The following is a 17,363-nucleotide window of genomic DNA, read 5'->3' as shown; positions in this document are numbered from 1 at the left end:
GAGGAGCCTGGTGGGCTACAGTTCATGGGGTTGCAAAGAGTAAACACGACTGAGCATGAGCATGAGAACTAAAACTAAACTATTTCAAAAAGTGCTAAGGAAAGAAAACAGCAGGAGAACATTATAAAAATCAGTTTTAAAAAATGACAGAATTAAGACTTGAGATGAGATAAAAATAACTATCAATGGAATAAACTCAACTATTTCAAATAAAACATCCAATCAAACAAAAAAGTAGGAGGAAACTATATTAATATCTAGGTTGAATTCAAGGCAAGAATATTTAAAAAGACAAAGAAGGAATAACAAAGATACAGCTCTCATTAGTTCTTATGTATCGAATAACATGGCCTCAAAACATATCAAGCAAAACAACACACACAAAAAACAAAAACTGCAGAAAAGAAAAAGAAAAATGGAAATAGAAAAGAAAAAACAACGGTAATGGAAGATCATGAAAACTAAAAGTAAAAAAGTGATTAGAAGAGCTGAATAATCTACGATGAATAAAGTTGTTCTATTACATCTGGAAAACTACATCCTTAAGAACACTGTTTTAAAGGACATACAGAACAGTCACAGAAACTAGCCTTGTACTAAGGCACACACGAAAAAGTCAACAGATTCTCAAAAGTAGACGTAGTATAAATATATTCTTTGACTAGAAAACAATAAAACATTGAACAAATAACAAAAATAGAACAAACCGGGGTGGGGGGGACCCTTGGAAAATTTTAAACTCTCAAAGGACTCTCTAGGAGGTTAGGAGGCAAAAATAAAATAATCTTGAAGTGATTAAAGAGGTGAAGGTGGTAAAGAGGAATGGCATTATGACTCTTACTGCTTTCTTCTCAAAAGTATCTTATGATAAAATTTTTTTCTTCTCCTAATCAACTGTAGGTTATACTACAAGTGAGCCTGATCCAGAGTAACTAAAAACATGTAAGCATGCTGCAGTTCATTCCTGAAAAAAATGCATATTTAAATCCACAGCAGCATTGTTCAACTGAACTTTCTGTGATGCTGAAAATGTTCTCTATCTATGCTGTCCAGTATGGCAGCCACCAGCCACTGTGGCCATTAACCACTTGAAGTCTATGCAGTATGACTAAAAAACCAAAATTTTAAAATTTTATTTTATTTTAACTAATTTAGACATAAATCACCTCAGTGGCTATCATGTTGGACAGAGCTGGTCTATAAACACCAAGGTAGGTTGTTTCTGGAGGAAAGATTACAAAACAAAATAAAAAAAACAGAAAAAAACTCCATTTATGGAAGAAGCAATAAAGTAGCTGTAAAAAGCAGAAACAGCTGTGGGGATGGTAGATACTGAGAAAAGCTTCAGCTTATGGTCCATGCTGTCAGCTGATACACCTCCGGCTCCCGGGTTCTGACAATAGAATTTTCCCCCAAGGCTTCAGAGTTATGTTTCTGTGGGGTAGAGGTGTGTACAAATAATTGGACTAGCAGTATGGATCGCCCCCGAATCATGTGATCCACTTGCTTTACCATCAGTGCTATATAAACTTTCAGAGCATGGTCAAAGGAAAAATGGAAAGAAAGGGAAGAAATAGAAAACGAAAACTAACGTGAAAATGTGAAAAATGAACAAAGAGGAAGGGGGAAAAAAAAGAGGCCTTTTCAATAGCAACAGTACCAATAACACCTGCCCGACCATAAGAAGCCGGACCGAATTGCTACTGTTTTCATTCCTTGTGCAAATATTCAATGAATACCAATTATATGCCAGGCACTGTGCTAGGCACCACGCTTATGATAGTTAAAAAAGAACAGTCCTCAGCTCTCAGGGTATTCAGAGTGCAATGGGGGAAATGGGCACTCATTTAAAAAAAAATGCTATAGAGTGAGAAGTACTGTAAAAAGAGAGATGGAAAAGGTCAGGTCAACGATGCCTTCTAAAGGAGCATTATTTAAAGGACGACTAAGAGCTCTCCAGGCAGAGGAGGTAACGCAGGAAATGTAGAGGAGCAGGAATCAGAATGATGAGAGAGGAGATGTAAGAGTGAGTGAATGTCACGGTTTTGTAACTGGAAACTTCATATTGAATACCAGAAAAAGTTTTGACTTTCTATTTTCAGTGAGGAATCACTTAACATTTCTGAGCAAAATACTATAGTAACTTTGCTTCTGGAAAAATTACGTTGGTAGCAATGTGGAGGCCATTTGGAATTGAGGGACTGGGTTCAGACTGGGAGCTTAGTCAGGAGGCTACTGGGAGAGTCCACAATGAGAAATAATAAAGGCCTTATTTTGTTTACATCTGCCCAGAATTCATGCCTCTTTCTTTTGGTATCAGAATACTGATTTTTCACAGGGAAATCACCCTTCTGGCACTTGACCCGGCCCATGAAGTACCACAAAAGAATCACCCTATGCCAGGATCCAAGGTTGGGCATATAACTGAGGCCTGATGGAGCAACATATTTCATACCCTGATTACAAGAACAGTAACATTAAAAAAAAAAAAAAAAAAACAGTAACATAAGTCAGTCCAAAAATTTTCACTTTTGCTATACCTATTGGCATTGCTCTTTTCCTTTTTTGGATGGATTGTTAAACTTGAAGTTGCCAAGGGTTATCCTGTAGAAAAAACTGCTGAGAATGAAGCCGACACATCAGAAAAAAACAGCACAGAGGCAGGGAAAAATTTTTGTTTAAGCACCTACATTTGGCCATTCCTAAAACAATATAAGCCAATGGAGGAAATGGAGGGGAAAAAAGCTTCAGGAGAAAAATCAGAAACAGAACTCACTCAACTACTTGGATATGGGAAATGAAGGAGAAGAAGTATCAAATTTCACTTAGGTTTCTGGCTTGGCTGACTGAATGGAAAACCCTATTAACTGAGACAGAAGACAGAGGAGGAACAGGTTTTGGTCAATGAAATGAGCTCAGTTTGGAGATACTAAAAAGTATCTTACTACTTGAATTCTGACTATCTGAATCACTAAACCAGGAAAACTATAAGTAGTTGCATTCCAAGATCAGATGGAGATGGCATAGTCCAAGTCAGCTGAGGGTAACACAACAGTGCTAGAAGAACCATTCCTATTACGGTTCAGTCGTTTCATCAGACACCCTCCAAACAATCGGTATTTAGGAAAGTCTAGGAAAAGTGAAGTATCATCCCTAAGCACTAGAGCACTTTTCCAGTGATTACTAGCTAGATGGAAAGCAATAGGGGAATCTATGACATTCCACTCCAAGGATGAAGTTAAAAGCTGGGCCAAGTGACTTCCCTGGTGGTCCAGTGGTTAAGAATTCGCTTTGCAATGCAGGGGACTTGAGTTCTATTCCTGGTTGGGGAACTAAGATCCCACATGCCACTGAGCAACTAAACTTGGGCGCTGCAACTACTGAGCCCAGGTGCCACAACTAGAGAGTCTGTGCATCACAATGAAAGATCCCACATGCCGCAACTAAGATTGGATGCAGTCAAATAAATAAATATTAAAAAAAAAAATTCTAGGCCAACACCCCAGTCCCCAGTTTGTTCAATTTGGATAGAGAAACCACGGAAGGAGGAAGCACAAGCAATAATATCATTGCAAACAGCAAGTGGAAGAACACACGCTCATCTTATTTCAAGAAAACTGGGGAGGGGAAGGAAGTAGACATTTTCTGCACTCAGTACCTATCAGCACTCTCTGAGGAGCTTTTTGCACATTATCTTACTGAATCCTCACCAGTCAGGAAGGTATCACTCTTCCCATTCAGGCTGGATAAGTCAAGTTAAGCAGTAGAGCTAGAATTCAAATGCAGCTCTACCTGGCTATAAAGCTTATGCACATTTCACTCCATCAACTGCTTTCAGAATATAATTTTATTATATTAAATATATCTTTCATATATTTAAAAAAATGATGCCATCTCATCAAGAAGATGTCTTCTGAATTGGGTGTTTTATTGGCCAAAGGAAGGTTAGGTTTGCAGTGATCCAGCCACAACGCCTCAATTCTCAGGCACGAGTCATGTATTTTATTTACCATTTGACTACCCAGAACTAAAGAGGCCATCGGCGTCACAAAGTCCCATTAAATAAATTATTCTAAGTTAACTAGTCACCAACAGAGAGTAGACTATGTTAACATTAAGAGTGATTTCGTAGGGATAATCCCACTACTGAAATTAAGTTTTGACTAAAGTTCCTTGGTAAAGAAGCAAGCATGGAAAGAATAATAGAATAAGATATCTGCAAAGGAGAAGCCTTAGTAACATTAATGACAGGCAAAGAATGCTATAAATTTATTACCTCATACATTTCTTTGTCCCAGCATATTAGCACAGTGAGAGGTAGTATAGCATAGATATTAGAAGTAGAGCCTGCCTGAATCCCAGTTCCACCAAGGATTTACTGTATGACCTTGGCAAATTATTTATCCTGTCTATGTCTTAGCTTCCTCACCTGTCAAATGGTAATAATATAGTACCTATCTCACCCAGCTGTTATGAGGATTTAATAACACTCGTAAGGCTCTTAAGCAATGCCTGGCATGTAGTAAATAAGTATTTGTTAAATACATTAAATAAATAAATAACTCAGCTGGGAGGAAATCTGAATTTCCAACTTAGCCTCTCCCACATGAACTGGTAGTGGAAAATAAAAATAATCCTAAAATTTGTTTATAAAGTATATAGGACTTTTTACAGGAAGCATTTCACAGACATCTGGAGGAAGAATAAAGAGCCAAATATACATAAGCAGAAACTGAAACATGGAAAAGGGAAGTAGGCTCTTCAGTTTCACTGAACACATCATTCACAGATCTCATGCAGTAACCCCAAGTCCTGTCATCCTTGGTTTTGTACAGCAAGCCACAGGCTAACCGTGCACATAAAAGAGGAGTCACTCTTTAAAATAGCCAGGTCTTCACTCATGTACAAAATCTCATTAATTTTCCCCTGTTGATATTTTTTCAGAGGTAAATATTCCAGTCTTTGGATTCTAGCTGCTCCGGAGACTCTAACTACATCTGAATGTTTTTAAAAGTCAAGAAGGACTTCCTTAAGCCACATTCCTGCTCTATCCTGTCCATTCCAGATTCTTAAGAGGTTAAGACCACAGTTATTAATGAAGCAACACCTACACAGAAGTACAGCTGGAGTCCAAGCCAACATTCAGCTTTTCTAATTTCTAGAAGGTAAGAACTCGATAGCAGTTTCATATAAATAAATGGGAAATCGCTTAGCTGCAATGTGGGTAAGGAGTGACGGGTTTAAATACAGGGGGTTCCTGTCACTGTCTGACAGGGATCCAGCATTGACAAAGGGCACGCACGCAATTGCTAGTCTCATTAGCAAGCACTCCCATTCCACTGCTAGTCTCATTAGCAAGCACTCCCATTCCACTGCCTTTACAATCGCCCACTTTCACCCACAGGCCCTCCTTCACGCCTTCTTCCTCACACTCATTTTGCCTAAGCTTCTGTCTAGGCCACTCACAATGCCCAACCTTTGCTCCCAGAAATTCTTACTTCAGCCTTCTTAATACTGGCCTGAACTGCTGTCACCGCAAGTTTCAGTCGGGGCACCCACCTTGTCCCCTACTGATATCTGTAGTCTCTGGCCTATGAAATCTCACCACAGCACCTCTCAATGTCCACCTCCTGTCCAGCAGCAGCCCTGGGTCTGAATTTTACCCACTACTGCACACCCTCCACCGCCCCCCGCCCTCAGCATAGCCTACCCTTCCTCCTCTCTCCCTAAGCCCGTTCCCTCGTCCGCCCGATCTAACCTCCCCGTCTCTCCTTTCAGAATTTCTTCCCAAACAAGTCGCCCACAACAGCAGTCCTCCTGTCCGTCTCCTCGTGCTCTGGGAGCCTTCCCAAACCTCTCCCGGCTTCAGCGCATCCATCCGCGCGCGACTTTTCCGAGCTCACCTGCTCTCCTCCGGCAAGCCCTTCTCGCAGCCGCCAAGCTCCATTCCCGCGCCCTCTGGCCGCATCCGGGGCTGCGACGTCGCCTCTTGAGAGGCGTCCCTGTCGCTTCGCCCCTCAGGGCTCCCAGAGCCCCTCGGGAATCAAGGAGGCACCCACGGCGGGTGGGCTCAGAGTGATGCACTACGGCCGGGTGACGGCAGCAGCATTGATTGCTGCCTCAGCCGCGGATTCTTTCCCTGCCACCCCCTACTTCCGGCTCTGAGAACTACAACTCCCAGCAAGCACTTCGAAGGCCCAGCCGCTACCGGCATGCACCGCCCTATCCAATCCGAAGCTGCGCTCGCCGCGGACTTCAGACCCTGGCTGCTAGCTTTCCCTAGTGCACCTCACGGGCAGTAGGGGCCTCAAAAGTAAAGCTGCCGTAGTCTCCAGAGTTCCTACTGGAGTGGACCCTTACACACGCCTGTCACACTTCACCTTTGGGGCCAAACTCGGTCAGAGGTCTAGACTCGAAAATAACGCTGGTCTTAATCCAAGAACGGTTAACCCCACTTCAGCCTACCCAGGTTTAACATCTGTTGGTGGTGTTTGGGGTCCTCAACAATTTTAATAAAGAACTCACAAACTCAGAAGAGCTCAGGTTGCTTTGGTGTCACAAAGGAAGAGCAGGAGGGAGAGGCTTTGGGGAAAGCTTTCCTGGAGGACTGATGTCAGAACAGTTTTTTTATGATGAGTATGACAACCTAGAGAAAGGAAGAAAAGGTGAGAGGAAGCACAGACATGAGGAAGTTGGTTTGGGAACAGCTGATCCTGAGTAGTAATCAGAGGTGGGACGAGGTGAGGAACAGAATGGTGTGAGTGAGCAGGCAGACAAGATCATGAAGCCATTCTGAGTTTGGATTTTATCCTGAGAACAATGAGCAAATCAAGAAGTGATTCGATCAAACCGGCTTCAGTTCAGTTCAGTCAGTTCAGTCACTCAGTCGTGTCCGACTCTTTGCGACCCCATGAATTGCAGCATGCCAGGTCTCCCTGTCCATCACCAACTCCCAGAGTTCACCCAGACTCATGTCCATTGAGTCAGTGATGCCATCCAGCCATCTCATCCTGTCGTCCTCTTCTCCTCCTGCCCCTAATCCCTCCCAGCATCAGAGTCTTTTCCAATGAGTCAACTCTTCGCATGAGGTGGCCCAAGTACTGGAGTTTCAGCTTTAGCATCATTCCTTCCAAAGATATCCCAGGGCTGATCTCCTTCAGAATGGACTGGTTGGATCTCCTTGCAGTCCAAGGGACTCTCAAGAGTCTTCTCCAACACCACAGTTCAAAAGCATCAATTCTTCAGCGCTCAGCCTTCTTCACAGTCCAACTCTCACATCCATATATGACCACTGGAAAAACCATAGCCTTGACTAGACGGACCTTTGTTGGCAAAGTAATGTCTCCGCTTTTGAATATGCTATCTAGGTTGGTCATAACTTTCCTTCCAAGGAGTAAGCGTCTTTTAATTTCATGGCTGCAGTCACCATCTGCAGTGATTTTGGAGCCCCCCAAAATAAAGTCTGACACTGTTTCCACTGTTTCCCCATCTATTTCCCATGAAGTGGTGGGGCCGGATGCCATGATCTTCGTTTTCTGAATGTTGAGCTTTAAGCCAACTTTTTCACTCTCCACTTTCACTTTCATCAAGAGGCTTTTTAGTTTCTCTTCACTTTCTATTTTTTGACAATGTGGAGAAGTAATGGGTATGTACTATGTTGGCTAATGCTATGCTAAGTCACTTCAGTCGTGTCCGACTCTGTGCGACCCTGTAGACGGCAGCCCACCAGGCTCCCCCGTCCCTGGGATTCTCCAGGCAAGAACATTGGAGTGGGCTGCTATTTCCTTCTCCAATGCATGAAAGTGAAAAGTGAAAGTGAAGTCGCTCAGTCGTGTCCGACTCTTAGAGACCCCATGGATTGCAGCCTAACAGGCTCCTCCGTCCATGGGATTTTCCAAGCAAGAGTACTATGTTGGAGGGAAGGGCAAAAGAAGGGATATGAGAAGAGGTTGGACATCCCTAGAGAGGCCAAGCAGGTAATGCCTGTGAGTGAAGTGAGCCAGTTGTAGAAGAATGGCTGAAACTCTGAACTGGACTGTCCATACTGCCTTCAAGAAGGAAAGTCTCAGCTATGGTTGAATGTTTGAAAATATTCTGAGCTTTTAGTAAAACTGGAATCCGCCTTTTAAGTAAAATTTCCGATTTTTAAACTATTGGCCACATTTTTTTTTTTTAAGTGTGAAAGTTGTTTGTCGGCTAAGTCATATCTTATTCTTGTGACCCCATGAACTATATAGCCTTCAAGGGTCCTCTGTTCATGAGATTTCTCAGGCAAGAATACCAGAGTGGGTTGCTATTTTGTTCTGCAGGTGATCTTTCCAACCCAAGGATGGAACCTGGGTCTTCAGCATTGCAGGTGGAGTCTTTACCTCTATGCCACCAAGGAAGCCAATGTAAATAATACACAGGCCAAGAAAAAAAAAAGCCCATAGAATAAATGTACCCTTTGTGTTACTAGTTTGCAAATCCAGGCCTAAACTTGGGCAGTAGCTGTAGCAAACAAGGAGGCTGGGATTAGAGCCATGGAAAGGCAACAGAATCAGCATTACTCTGCTAGGGAGGGATCTAATTTAACTACATAAAGACTAGTTGCTCTATTAAAAATCATACATGACTTTTAGGAATTTTCAAACTTAAGAAAACTTCTGTGAATTAAAAGGGGAAGAGAATTTTAATGCAAAATGTGCTTTCCAACTTCCATTTATATAAAAAATACTATTTGTTCAAACTTTCTCATATCTTCCTTATAAAGGGTTATACTTTTTAAGAAAGGGGCAGTGTTAGTCATTGGGGTTTCAGAACCTTCTATGTCTACAAATGTATGAACTTCATTTATTGGCATATGGTATAATCCCAAATTAATGCCACCTGGATTTTAACATATATTTACACGAAAGTCAGCTTTATCAAGAAATTCTAGAGCTAAAATTGTGGTAAAAGTTCTAGAAAATAGGAATTTCCTCATATGTCCCAAACTGGGTTTACACTTTTTTTTTTTGGTCCACATGGAACAACTCACAGGAACCAGGGGTTGAGCCTGGGGCACCTTGCAGTGATAGCACTAGTGACAGTGATAGTGCAGTGATGGTGTAGTGCAGTGATAGTGTAGTGCAGTGACAGTGCAGTGACGGTGATAGTGTAGTGACAGTGTAGTGCCGTGATGGTGACAGTGCCGCGACGGTGGCAGTGCAGTGATGGTGTAGTGCAGTGATGGTGGCACTGCAGTGATGGTGACACTGCAGTGATGGTGACAGTGCAGTGATGGTGTAGTTCAGTGATAGTGCTAGTGCAGTGACAGTGTAGTGCAGTGACGGTGACAGTGCAGTGACGGTGACAGTGCAGTGATGGTGTAGTGCAGTGACGGTGGCAGTGCAGCGATGGTGTAGTGCAGCGACAGTGATAGTGCAGTGACGGTGACAGTGCCACGACGGTGACAGTGCAGTGACGGTGTAGTGCAGTGACAGTGGCAGTGCAGCGGTGGTGTAGTGCAGTGACAGTGTAGTGCAGTGACGGTGACAGTGCCATGACGGTGACAGTGCAGTGACGGTGTAGTACAGTGACGGTGATAGTGCAGTGACGGTGGCAGTGCAGTGACAGTGATAGTGCAGTGACGGTGACAGTGCGGTGACAGTGATAGTGCAGTGACGGTGTAGTGCAGTGACGGTGGCAGTGCAGCGGTGGTGTAGTGCAGTGACAGTGTAGTGCAGTGACAGTGATAGTGCAGTGACGGTGACAGTGCGGTGACAGTGATAGTGCAGTGACGGTGTAGTGCAGTGATGGTGACAGTGCACTGATGGTGATAGTGCAGTGATGGTGATAGCAGGGAGGCCCAGCCATTGGACTGCCAGGGAATTCCCTACACTTATGTTCTTTAAAGCAGTCAATTAATAAACGTGACAACCTTTAGCCATGTGCCCACTGCCCAATCCCATCATTTTGCTTTCCCTCACCCCAGGTAGCCATATTCTGAATTCCTTGTTTATAATTCCACTGCTTCTCTTTTTAAATAGTTTCTTTGAATCTATCCATAACATTTTTGTGTTCTAACTTTATAAAAATGATATTAAGCTGTATTTATTCTTTGAGGGCTTTTTCTGCTTAATATTACATTGATAAGATTTGTTTATAACGTGTATCGCTATAGCTCATTGATTTTGACTGCAATATAAGAGTTCATTGTGTGAATGAACTGGTTTATTCATGTTTTCTTCCACTGATAGGCATTTGGTTTGTTTCAAAGTTTTTGCTATTGTAAACAGTGCTGCTATGAATATTCTTTTACATGTCACCTCTTATACATAAGCAAGGGTTTCTCATGGGTACATACCTAGAAGTGAAATTGCCAAGTCATAGAGATATTGTCTGTACTAGCTTTTGTTTTGAGTGATAGGTTTGTAGGTACACAATTTCCAAAATATCTAATTAGTTATGAAGCCATAACTAATTATAATAAATTATTTAAAATAATTAACTAACCAAATGAAAATGGGCCATGCATGGAAAATGATGAGCGTATACCATGAACCAAGGATTATGATTAACAAACCTTTATGCATCGCATCTGAGACCCAAATGCAAAAATTCAAATATGCAAGAATATCTAGCATTAGGGTTCAGTAACTGTCACATAAATGTAATGGCCTTATTTCCTGGAGAAGGGAATGGCAACCCACTCCAGTACTCTTGCCTGGAGAGTCCCATGGAAAGAGGAGCCTGGTGGGCTACAGTTCATGGAGTCATAAAGATTAGGACACAACTAAGCAACTAACACCTTACTTAGCAACTGCTTGCTGGGTTAATATTTTAAAGTTCAAAAAATCTGAAGAACTATATTGATCCTGATTAATCTGTTTTAAAGATTACTAGGCAATAACCTCAGATATGCAGATAACACCACCCTTATGGCAGAAAGTGAAGAGGAACCCAAAAGCCTCTTGATGAAAGTGAAAGTGGAGAGTGAAAAAGTTGGCTTAAAGCTCAACATTCAGAAAACGAAGATCATGGCATCTGGCCCCATCACTTCATGGCAAATAGATGGGGAAACAGTGGAAACAGTGTCAAACTGTATTTATTTGGGCTCCGAAATCGCTGCAGATGGTGACCGCAGCCATGAAATTAAAAGACGCTTACTCCTTGGAAGGAAAGTTATGACCAACCTAGATAGCATATTCAAAAGCAGAGACATTACTTTGCCAACAAAGATCCATCTAGTCAAGGCTATGGTTTTTCCAGTGGTCATGTATGGATGTGAGAGTTGGACTGTGAAGAAAGCTGAGCGCTGAAGAATTGATGCTTTTGAACTGTGGTGTTGGAGAAGACTCTTGAGAGTCCCTTGGACTGCAAGGAGATCCAACCAGTCCATCCTAAAGGAGATCAGATCTGGGTGTTCATTGGAAGGACTGATGCTGAAGCTGAAACTTCAATACTTTGGCCACCTCATGTGAAGAGCTGACTCATTGGAAAAGACCCTGATGCTGGGAGGGATTGGGGGCAGGAGGAGAAGGGGACGACAGAGGATGAGATGGCTGGATGGCATCACTGACTCAATGGACATGGGTTTGGGTGAACTCCGGGAGTTAGTGATGGACAGGGAGGCCTGGCGTGCTGCAATTCATGGCGTCGCAAAGAGTCAGACACGACTGAGCAACTGGACTGAACTGAACTGAACTGAGGATGCAATTTTTATAGAATGGTAGTTGGCCGTAGAGTACCATTTGTTGTTGTTTGGTCACTAAATTGTGTCCAACTCTTTTGCACTCCCATAGGCTATATAGCCTGCCAGGCTTCTCTGTCCATGGGATGTCCTAGGCAGAAATACCAGAGTTAGTTGCCATTTCCTTCTCCAGGGGATCTTCCTGACCCAAAGATTGAACACGTCTCCACTGGAAGAAAGCAAAATTCACTCAAGAATCATTTATTCAAATAACAGGTTTTTAAAGCTTATTACAGTTACCTATTTGCCAAAAAAATTGGTTTTAAGAAATAGTCTTCTTGAGTATATTCAACAAATATCAAAGTCATGAATATTTTATTCTTATTGTATCCACTAAAATTATTCTTAGCATTTTTTTTAAATATTCAAAATTTAAAAGCTAAGGGATGTTGTCTACTTGCCAAGTCTAAAGCAATTTGAGCATCAAAATGAGTTAATTCATGATATGTGTACATATCTACATTCTTTTCAAAGGTAAGCAGAACCCTTACACTCTGCACCCCTTTCCTTTTCAAAAGAGTTACTGAACATGAGATGAGTCTGTGAACTCCTTTGGAACTTATATGTATATATAAGTAAGTATGCAAATAGATAAATAAATAGAAAAAGGAAGGAAGAAAGGGATGTAAAAGCTCTTTTCACCACTGAATGTCAGCTTATGAATGTGGAGGAATGACAGTGAGAACATTATTGTTTTGTAGCCACCATCATAATAATTGATTCAGGCAAGAATCATCAATGGATGCTAAAGCTGTTAGTAAAATTTGTTCTGAAACAGATTATTTACACAGTCGCAAACCATCTCCTCAAAGATTACTTATTCATTGTATATAGGGGGAAAAGAGTATCTTCACAATGAAGAAATGTGGCAGATATCACCTTAACCAAGTGACCAAAGATCACCAATAAGAAAATAACATCATGTGTCTCCTGATGTTAAGTACTGAGAAGGACCCAACATCATCTATGTATTAATAGTATTTCTTACAAGAGTGAATAACCAAATCTAATCATACGGTGGCAATAAGAAAACGAAACTGAAGGAAAATCTTTGCACTGATTACCTTCAACCTTCAAAAACGTAAATATCATAAAAGACTAAGAAAGGCTGATAAACTTTTTCTGATGGAAGGAGATAGAAGATAGAATTATCCTTGTTATAAAGGATAATTATTTATTAGGATAATTGGCAAAATTTAGAATATGGACTATAGTCAGAGAATAGAATTGCATCAATGTTAAGTTTCTTGAATTTGATCATTTTGGCATGGTTTTATAAAAGAATATCCTTAGATATTCTGTAGTGTCATGTTGTCTACAGCTTACTGAGATTTCTTGGACTACCAATTTATCTATTGAGGAAACTGAAGAAATATTTTTTAAAATAAACAATCTTTACGTAACTAAGGGGGAATTGTGTGATTTATGTAAATTTGTGTAGCTTCAGAAAGTTCCACAATTAGTCATTCAGTGAACTGACCTAGAATCTTGAAAGAACCCCTGTCCTGCCCAGAGAAGACAAGGCCTAATAAGGAGAAGGCTACAGCTCCAACCCCTGAGTGCAGGAAGAATTCCCCTTCAAGTTCCCCTATCTATCCAAGCAGGTTACCTAGTCAGAGAAAACTGATGACCAGGGAACTGGAGACTAGTAATTTCTCCAGCCACGCCTGCTATCCTGCCTGTCCTGTTCTCGGCTGTAACGCTGTACTGTGTAGCAGAGTGTCTTGCCCAGAGTAGGGACTCAAATTCTGAATAAATGAATGAATAAATCTGAGATTAAAAGGCAGAAGACTAGAACAGCTAGAAACACTTAGAACAAAAGAAAAGGGAAATACAAAAGAGAAAAAGGAAGCTGTGCCAAGGTGGCAAAGAAAAGGTACTGCAGCGGAAAAGAGAAGGAAAACCATACTGTACATACAAGAGCTTAAGGGAGTTGTGTGCATGCTAAGTTGCTTCATCATGTCTGACTCTTTGCCACCCTGTGGACTGTAACTTGTCAGGCTCCTCTGTCCATGGGATTCTCTAGGCAAAATACCATGGTTGCCATGCCCTCCTCCAGGGGATCTCCCCCATCCAGGGATCGAATCCATGTCTCTTGTGTCTCCTGCATTGGCAGGCAGGTTCTTTACCACTAGCACCACCTGGGAAGCCCCACGGAGTTAGGTATAATAATAATAGTCATACCTAACTGATACATACTTAATACATACTGTATCTACATAGAATACAAACTATATCTATTAACAGTTCCCTTATTTCAGTATAATACAAATTACATCAACATATGAATTCTAAAGAGAAGGAAATGGTAACCCATTCCAGTATTCTTGCCTGGAGAATCTTGTGGACAGAGGAGCCTGGAGGGCTGCTGTCCATAGGGTTGCACAGAGTCGGACACGACTGAAGCGACTTAGCATGCATGCATGCATTGGAGAAGGAAATGGCAACCCACTCCAGTATTCTTGCCTGGAGAATCTTATGGACAGAGGAGCCTAGAGGGCTGCTGTCCATAGGGTCGCACAGAGTTACAGGGACTTCCCTGATATGAAGTTGTGGCTCAGACGGTAAAGCATCTGCCTGCAATGCAGGAGACCCGGATTCGATCCCTGGGTAAGGAAGATCCTCTGGAGAAGGAAATGGCAACCCACTCCAGTATTCTTGCCTAGAAAATCCCATGTATGGAGGAGCGTGGTAGGCTACAATTCATGAGGTCGAAAAGAGTTGGACACAACTGAGCGACTTCACTTTCACTTTCCTGGTAGTCCAGTGGTTAAGAAGCTGCCTGAGAAGGCAGGGGACATAGGTTCAATCTCTGGTCTGAGATCCCACGTGCCATGGAGCAACTAAGCCCAAGCACCACAACTATTGAGCCCCACACCTAGATCCTGTGTTCCACAAGAAGAGAAGCCACCACAATGAGAGGCCAGTGCCCCACCACTAAGAGTAGCCTCCACTTGCAGCAACTAGAGAAAGCCCGCATGCAGCACTGAAGACTCAGTGCAGCCAAAATAAAGATTTTTTTTTTAAAGGATAATACACAATGACCATGTAGGTTTATCCTAGAAATGCAAGGATGGTTTAACATTTGAAAAGCAGCCAATATAATTTGCCATATTAATAAACTTAGACAGAAAAACCATTTGGTTATCTCAGATGCAGAAAAAGCACTAGATAAAATTCACCATTCACTTATAACTAAAACTCTCAGCAAACCAGGAGTAGAAGGGAACTTCCTCAACCTGATAAAGGGCATCAACAAGAACAAAAAAATCTAACGTCATACTTAACGGTGAAAGACTGAATGCTTTCCCCTTGGTGTTGGGAACGAGTCAAAGATGTCCACTTTCTCCATTGTTATTTAACATGGTACTAGAGTCCCCAGTCAGTGTAATAATGCAAGAAAGATAATAAAAAGCATACAGATTGGAAACAATTATGCCGAGTGAATGATCTAGATATAAAAAAGAGTTTATACTGTGTGATTCCACTTATATAAAATTCTAAAAATGCAAATTAATCTTTAGTGACAGAAAACATATCAGTGGTTGCTTAGGTAGAGGTTGGGGGGAGGGATTACAAAGGAGCACAGGAAATCTTTGGGAGATGATAGATAAATTTATTATCCTGATTATGGTGGTATTTTCACAGGTATGTATTTCACACGTCTACAAACTGCACACTTTAAATATATCTTTTATTGTCTGTCAGTTATACCTCAATAAAGTTGAAAAAAGGAGGGGACTTAAAATATATATCAAACTAATAAAACTGAGTTAAATATATGAGTTGTGCTTACCTTTGAAGAGAATATAGATCTCTATGCACATTGTGAAAAGAGAGCTAGCACATGTTAATAGGTATGGTGTTGTTAAGGTTGCCAGATTAGCAAATAAAAATATAAGACTCCTTGTTAAATTTTAATTTCAGATAAACAACAAATAATTGCTTAATATAAATATATCCTAAATATTACTGCAATATTTTGTGGTAAAAAAAATTGCTGTTTATCTGAAACCTGGAACAAAACTGATACTAAACAATTATTGATTGTTTACCTGAAAATCAGATTTCACTGGTTCTGTATTTTGTCTGGCAAGCCTAGACATTGTCTTATCTACACTGTATGAAATTAAGCCTCCAAAAGGGGCAGTTGCTTGAATTCTGTTTATTTTGACTCAGGTCTGAAGACTTAACTGCTGAACTGAAGACAAACGCTGTCTGCTCAGTGTCCAGCACATGCTGAGAAAATGTTCACAGTACACGCTCAGAAAATGTTTTTTTCTTTGCAAGCTACATGAAGATAGGGACAACATCTGTCTTGCTCAGCATTTTACCCTCGGGCCTATTATAATGCCACTGCTCAATGAATATATGATTAAATGAACATCTGCCCCTTGTGCCCCAGCAAATTGCAGGGTTGACCTTTTATCTCCAGCCCTGTAAGGGGCTGGTCAACTTCTTGGACGTGCACCAGTTTTGCTTTCTTGGCTTTTCTTCCTCCTCTCTGTTGCTGTGTATGTCTCAGGTTGCTCTTTTGTTTTGTATGGCTTTGTGTGTGGCTGATCTACCCTTAACTACAATGCCTCTTGTCTCCTTGTTTTTCCCTTTGGAATAGGGGTGATTGCTCTGAGACTCTGAAACCCTCAGCCCTTGGAGAAACACAACAGCTAGAATTGCTTCATGAAACCCCAGAGCATGTTCCCTTTTAGAACTAAAGAGATTTGGTATGGGGCTTCAGTTTGGAGGAGAAGACCAGGATAAAAGGGAATCTTTATAAATTGGTGTGGGAAGAATTTTACACATTTGAGACTTTTATTTTCTGTCCTGTATTGCCTGAAATACAAAATGTATCCATACTCTAAATACATTAATTTTCTTCCATAAAATTAAGAACTCAATCCAGTGTTCCTCCCTGTAGTTTGCTCCTACCAATAAGTAGTGATTGCAGAAGTTATTTCTAGTGAGAGAAGGATAGTATGTAGAAAAATGTCTTGTGTTTAGAATATTTTAGAACTGTAAGGACTCTTAGAGATAATAAAGATTAACATATATTAAGTATAACTACTTCTTGTTTTGAAGATGATTATGAAGCCCAGACACTCTCCCAAGTTCACAAGGTGAATGACTGAAGTGAGTGAAAACATTCAATAAAACCTAGGCTCTCTTGTACTTCTCTACAATACAGTTGCCTAGTTCTTAGCAGTTGGGAAAGAGGTGGTAGCTGCAGAGTGGAACAGTAGTAATATCAAGCACATTGTGCTAGGAGCATACATGTTATTCTCCTTGACGTGCTGAATATTGTTCTTGGATCTTTTTGAGTCCAAACCTTCCTCCACCATTTAAGTTTCTTGTATCCCTTCATAGGTGTGTCTTCACCTGATTCACTCTACTCTTATGGTTGTATTTTTTGTCTTGGGGAAAAAATAAGTAAGGCTATTGTGGGTTTGAGACACTTTAGATCACTGGTTGGTTTCTATGCAAAGAGAAATTTTAGGAAGTGCAGAGGGGGAAGGTGGCAGAGATTTCTAAATGAACAGAATACCTGTCCCTGATTTTTTTCTTACATGCAAATGTGTTACATAGTTTAAGCTGCTATGAGGATGATATAACTTAAATGCTTCCACACAAGCGCAGTTACTTTGGAGGAGGA

At 41.2% G+C, this 17,363-nt stretch overlaps 1 protein-coding gene across 9 annotated transcripts in view; it reads right to left on the bottom strand.

Annotated features, from left to right (window-relative positions):
- Window positions 1-6,163, bottom strand: part of RUBCN (rubicon autophagy regulator) — a 51,066-nt gene extending 44,903 nt beyond the window's left edge. For 8 of the 9 annotated variants that reach the window (XM_059875786.1, XM_059875851.1, XM_010801168.4 and 5 more), the window contains exon 1: window positions 5,904-6,163. In XM_059875786.1, coding sequence (XP_059731769.1) covers window positions 5,904-5,968 — 65 coding nt within the window. In that variant the 5' untranslated portion in view covers window positions 5,969-6,163. The remainder of the gene's footprint in view (window positions 1-5,903) is intronic. The other variant, NM_001101897.2, reaches the window with a different exon arrangement.
- Between the last annotated feature and the right edge of the window lie 11,200 nt (window positions 6,164-17,363).

The sequence above is a fragment of the Bos taurus genome, chromosome 1 (genome assembly GCF_002263795.3).
Source record: "Bos taurus isolate L1 Dominette 01449 registration number 42190680 breed Hereford chromosome 1, ARS-UCD2.0, whole genome shotgun sequence".
NCBI classification, from domain to species: domain Eukaryota; kingdom Metazoa; phylum Chordata; class Mammalia; order Artiodactyla; family Bovidae; genus Bos; species Bos taurus.
This window is presented reverse-complemented; position numbering and strand designations above follow the sequence as displayed.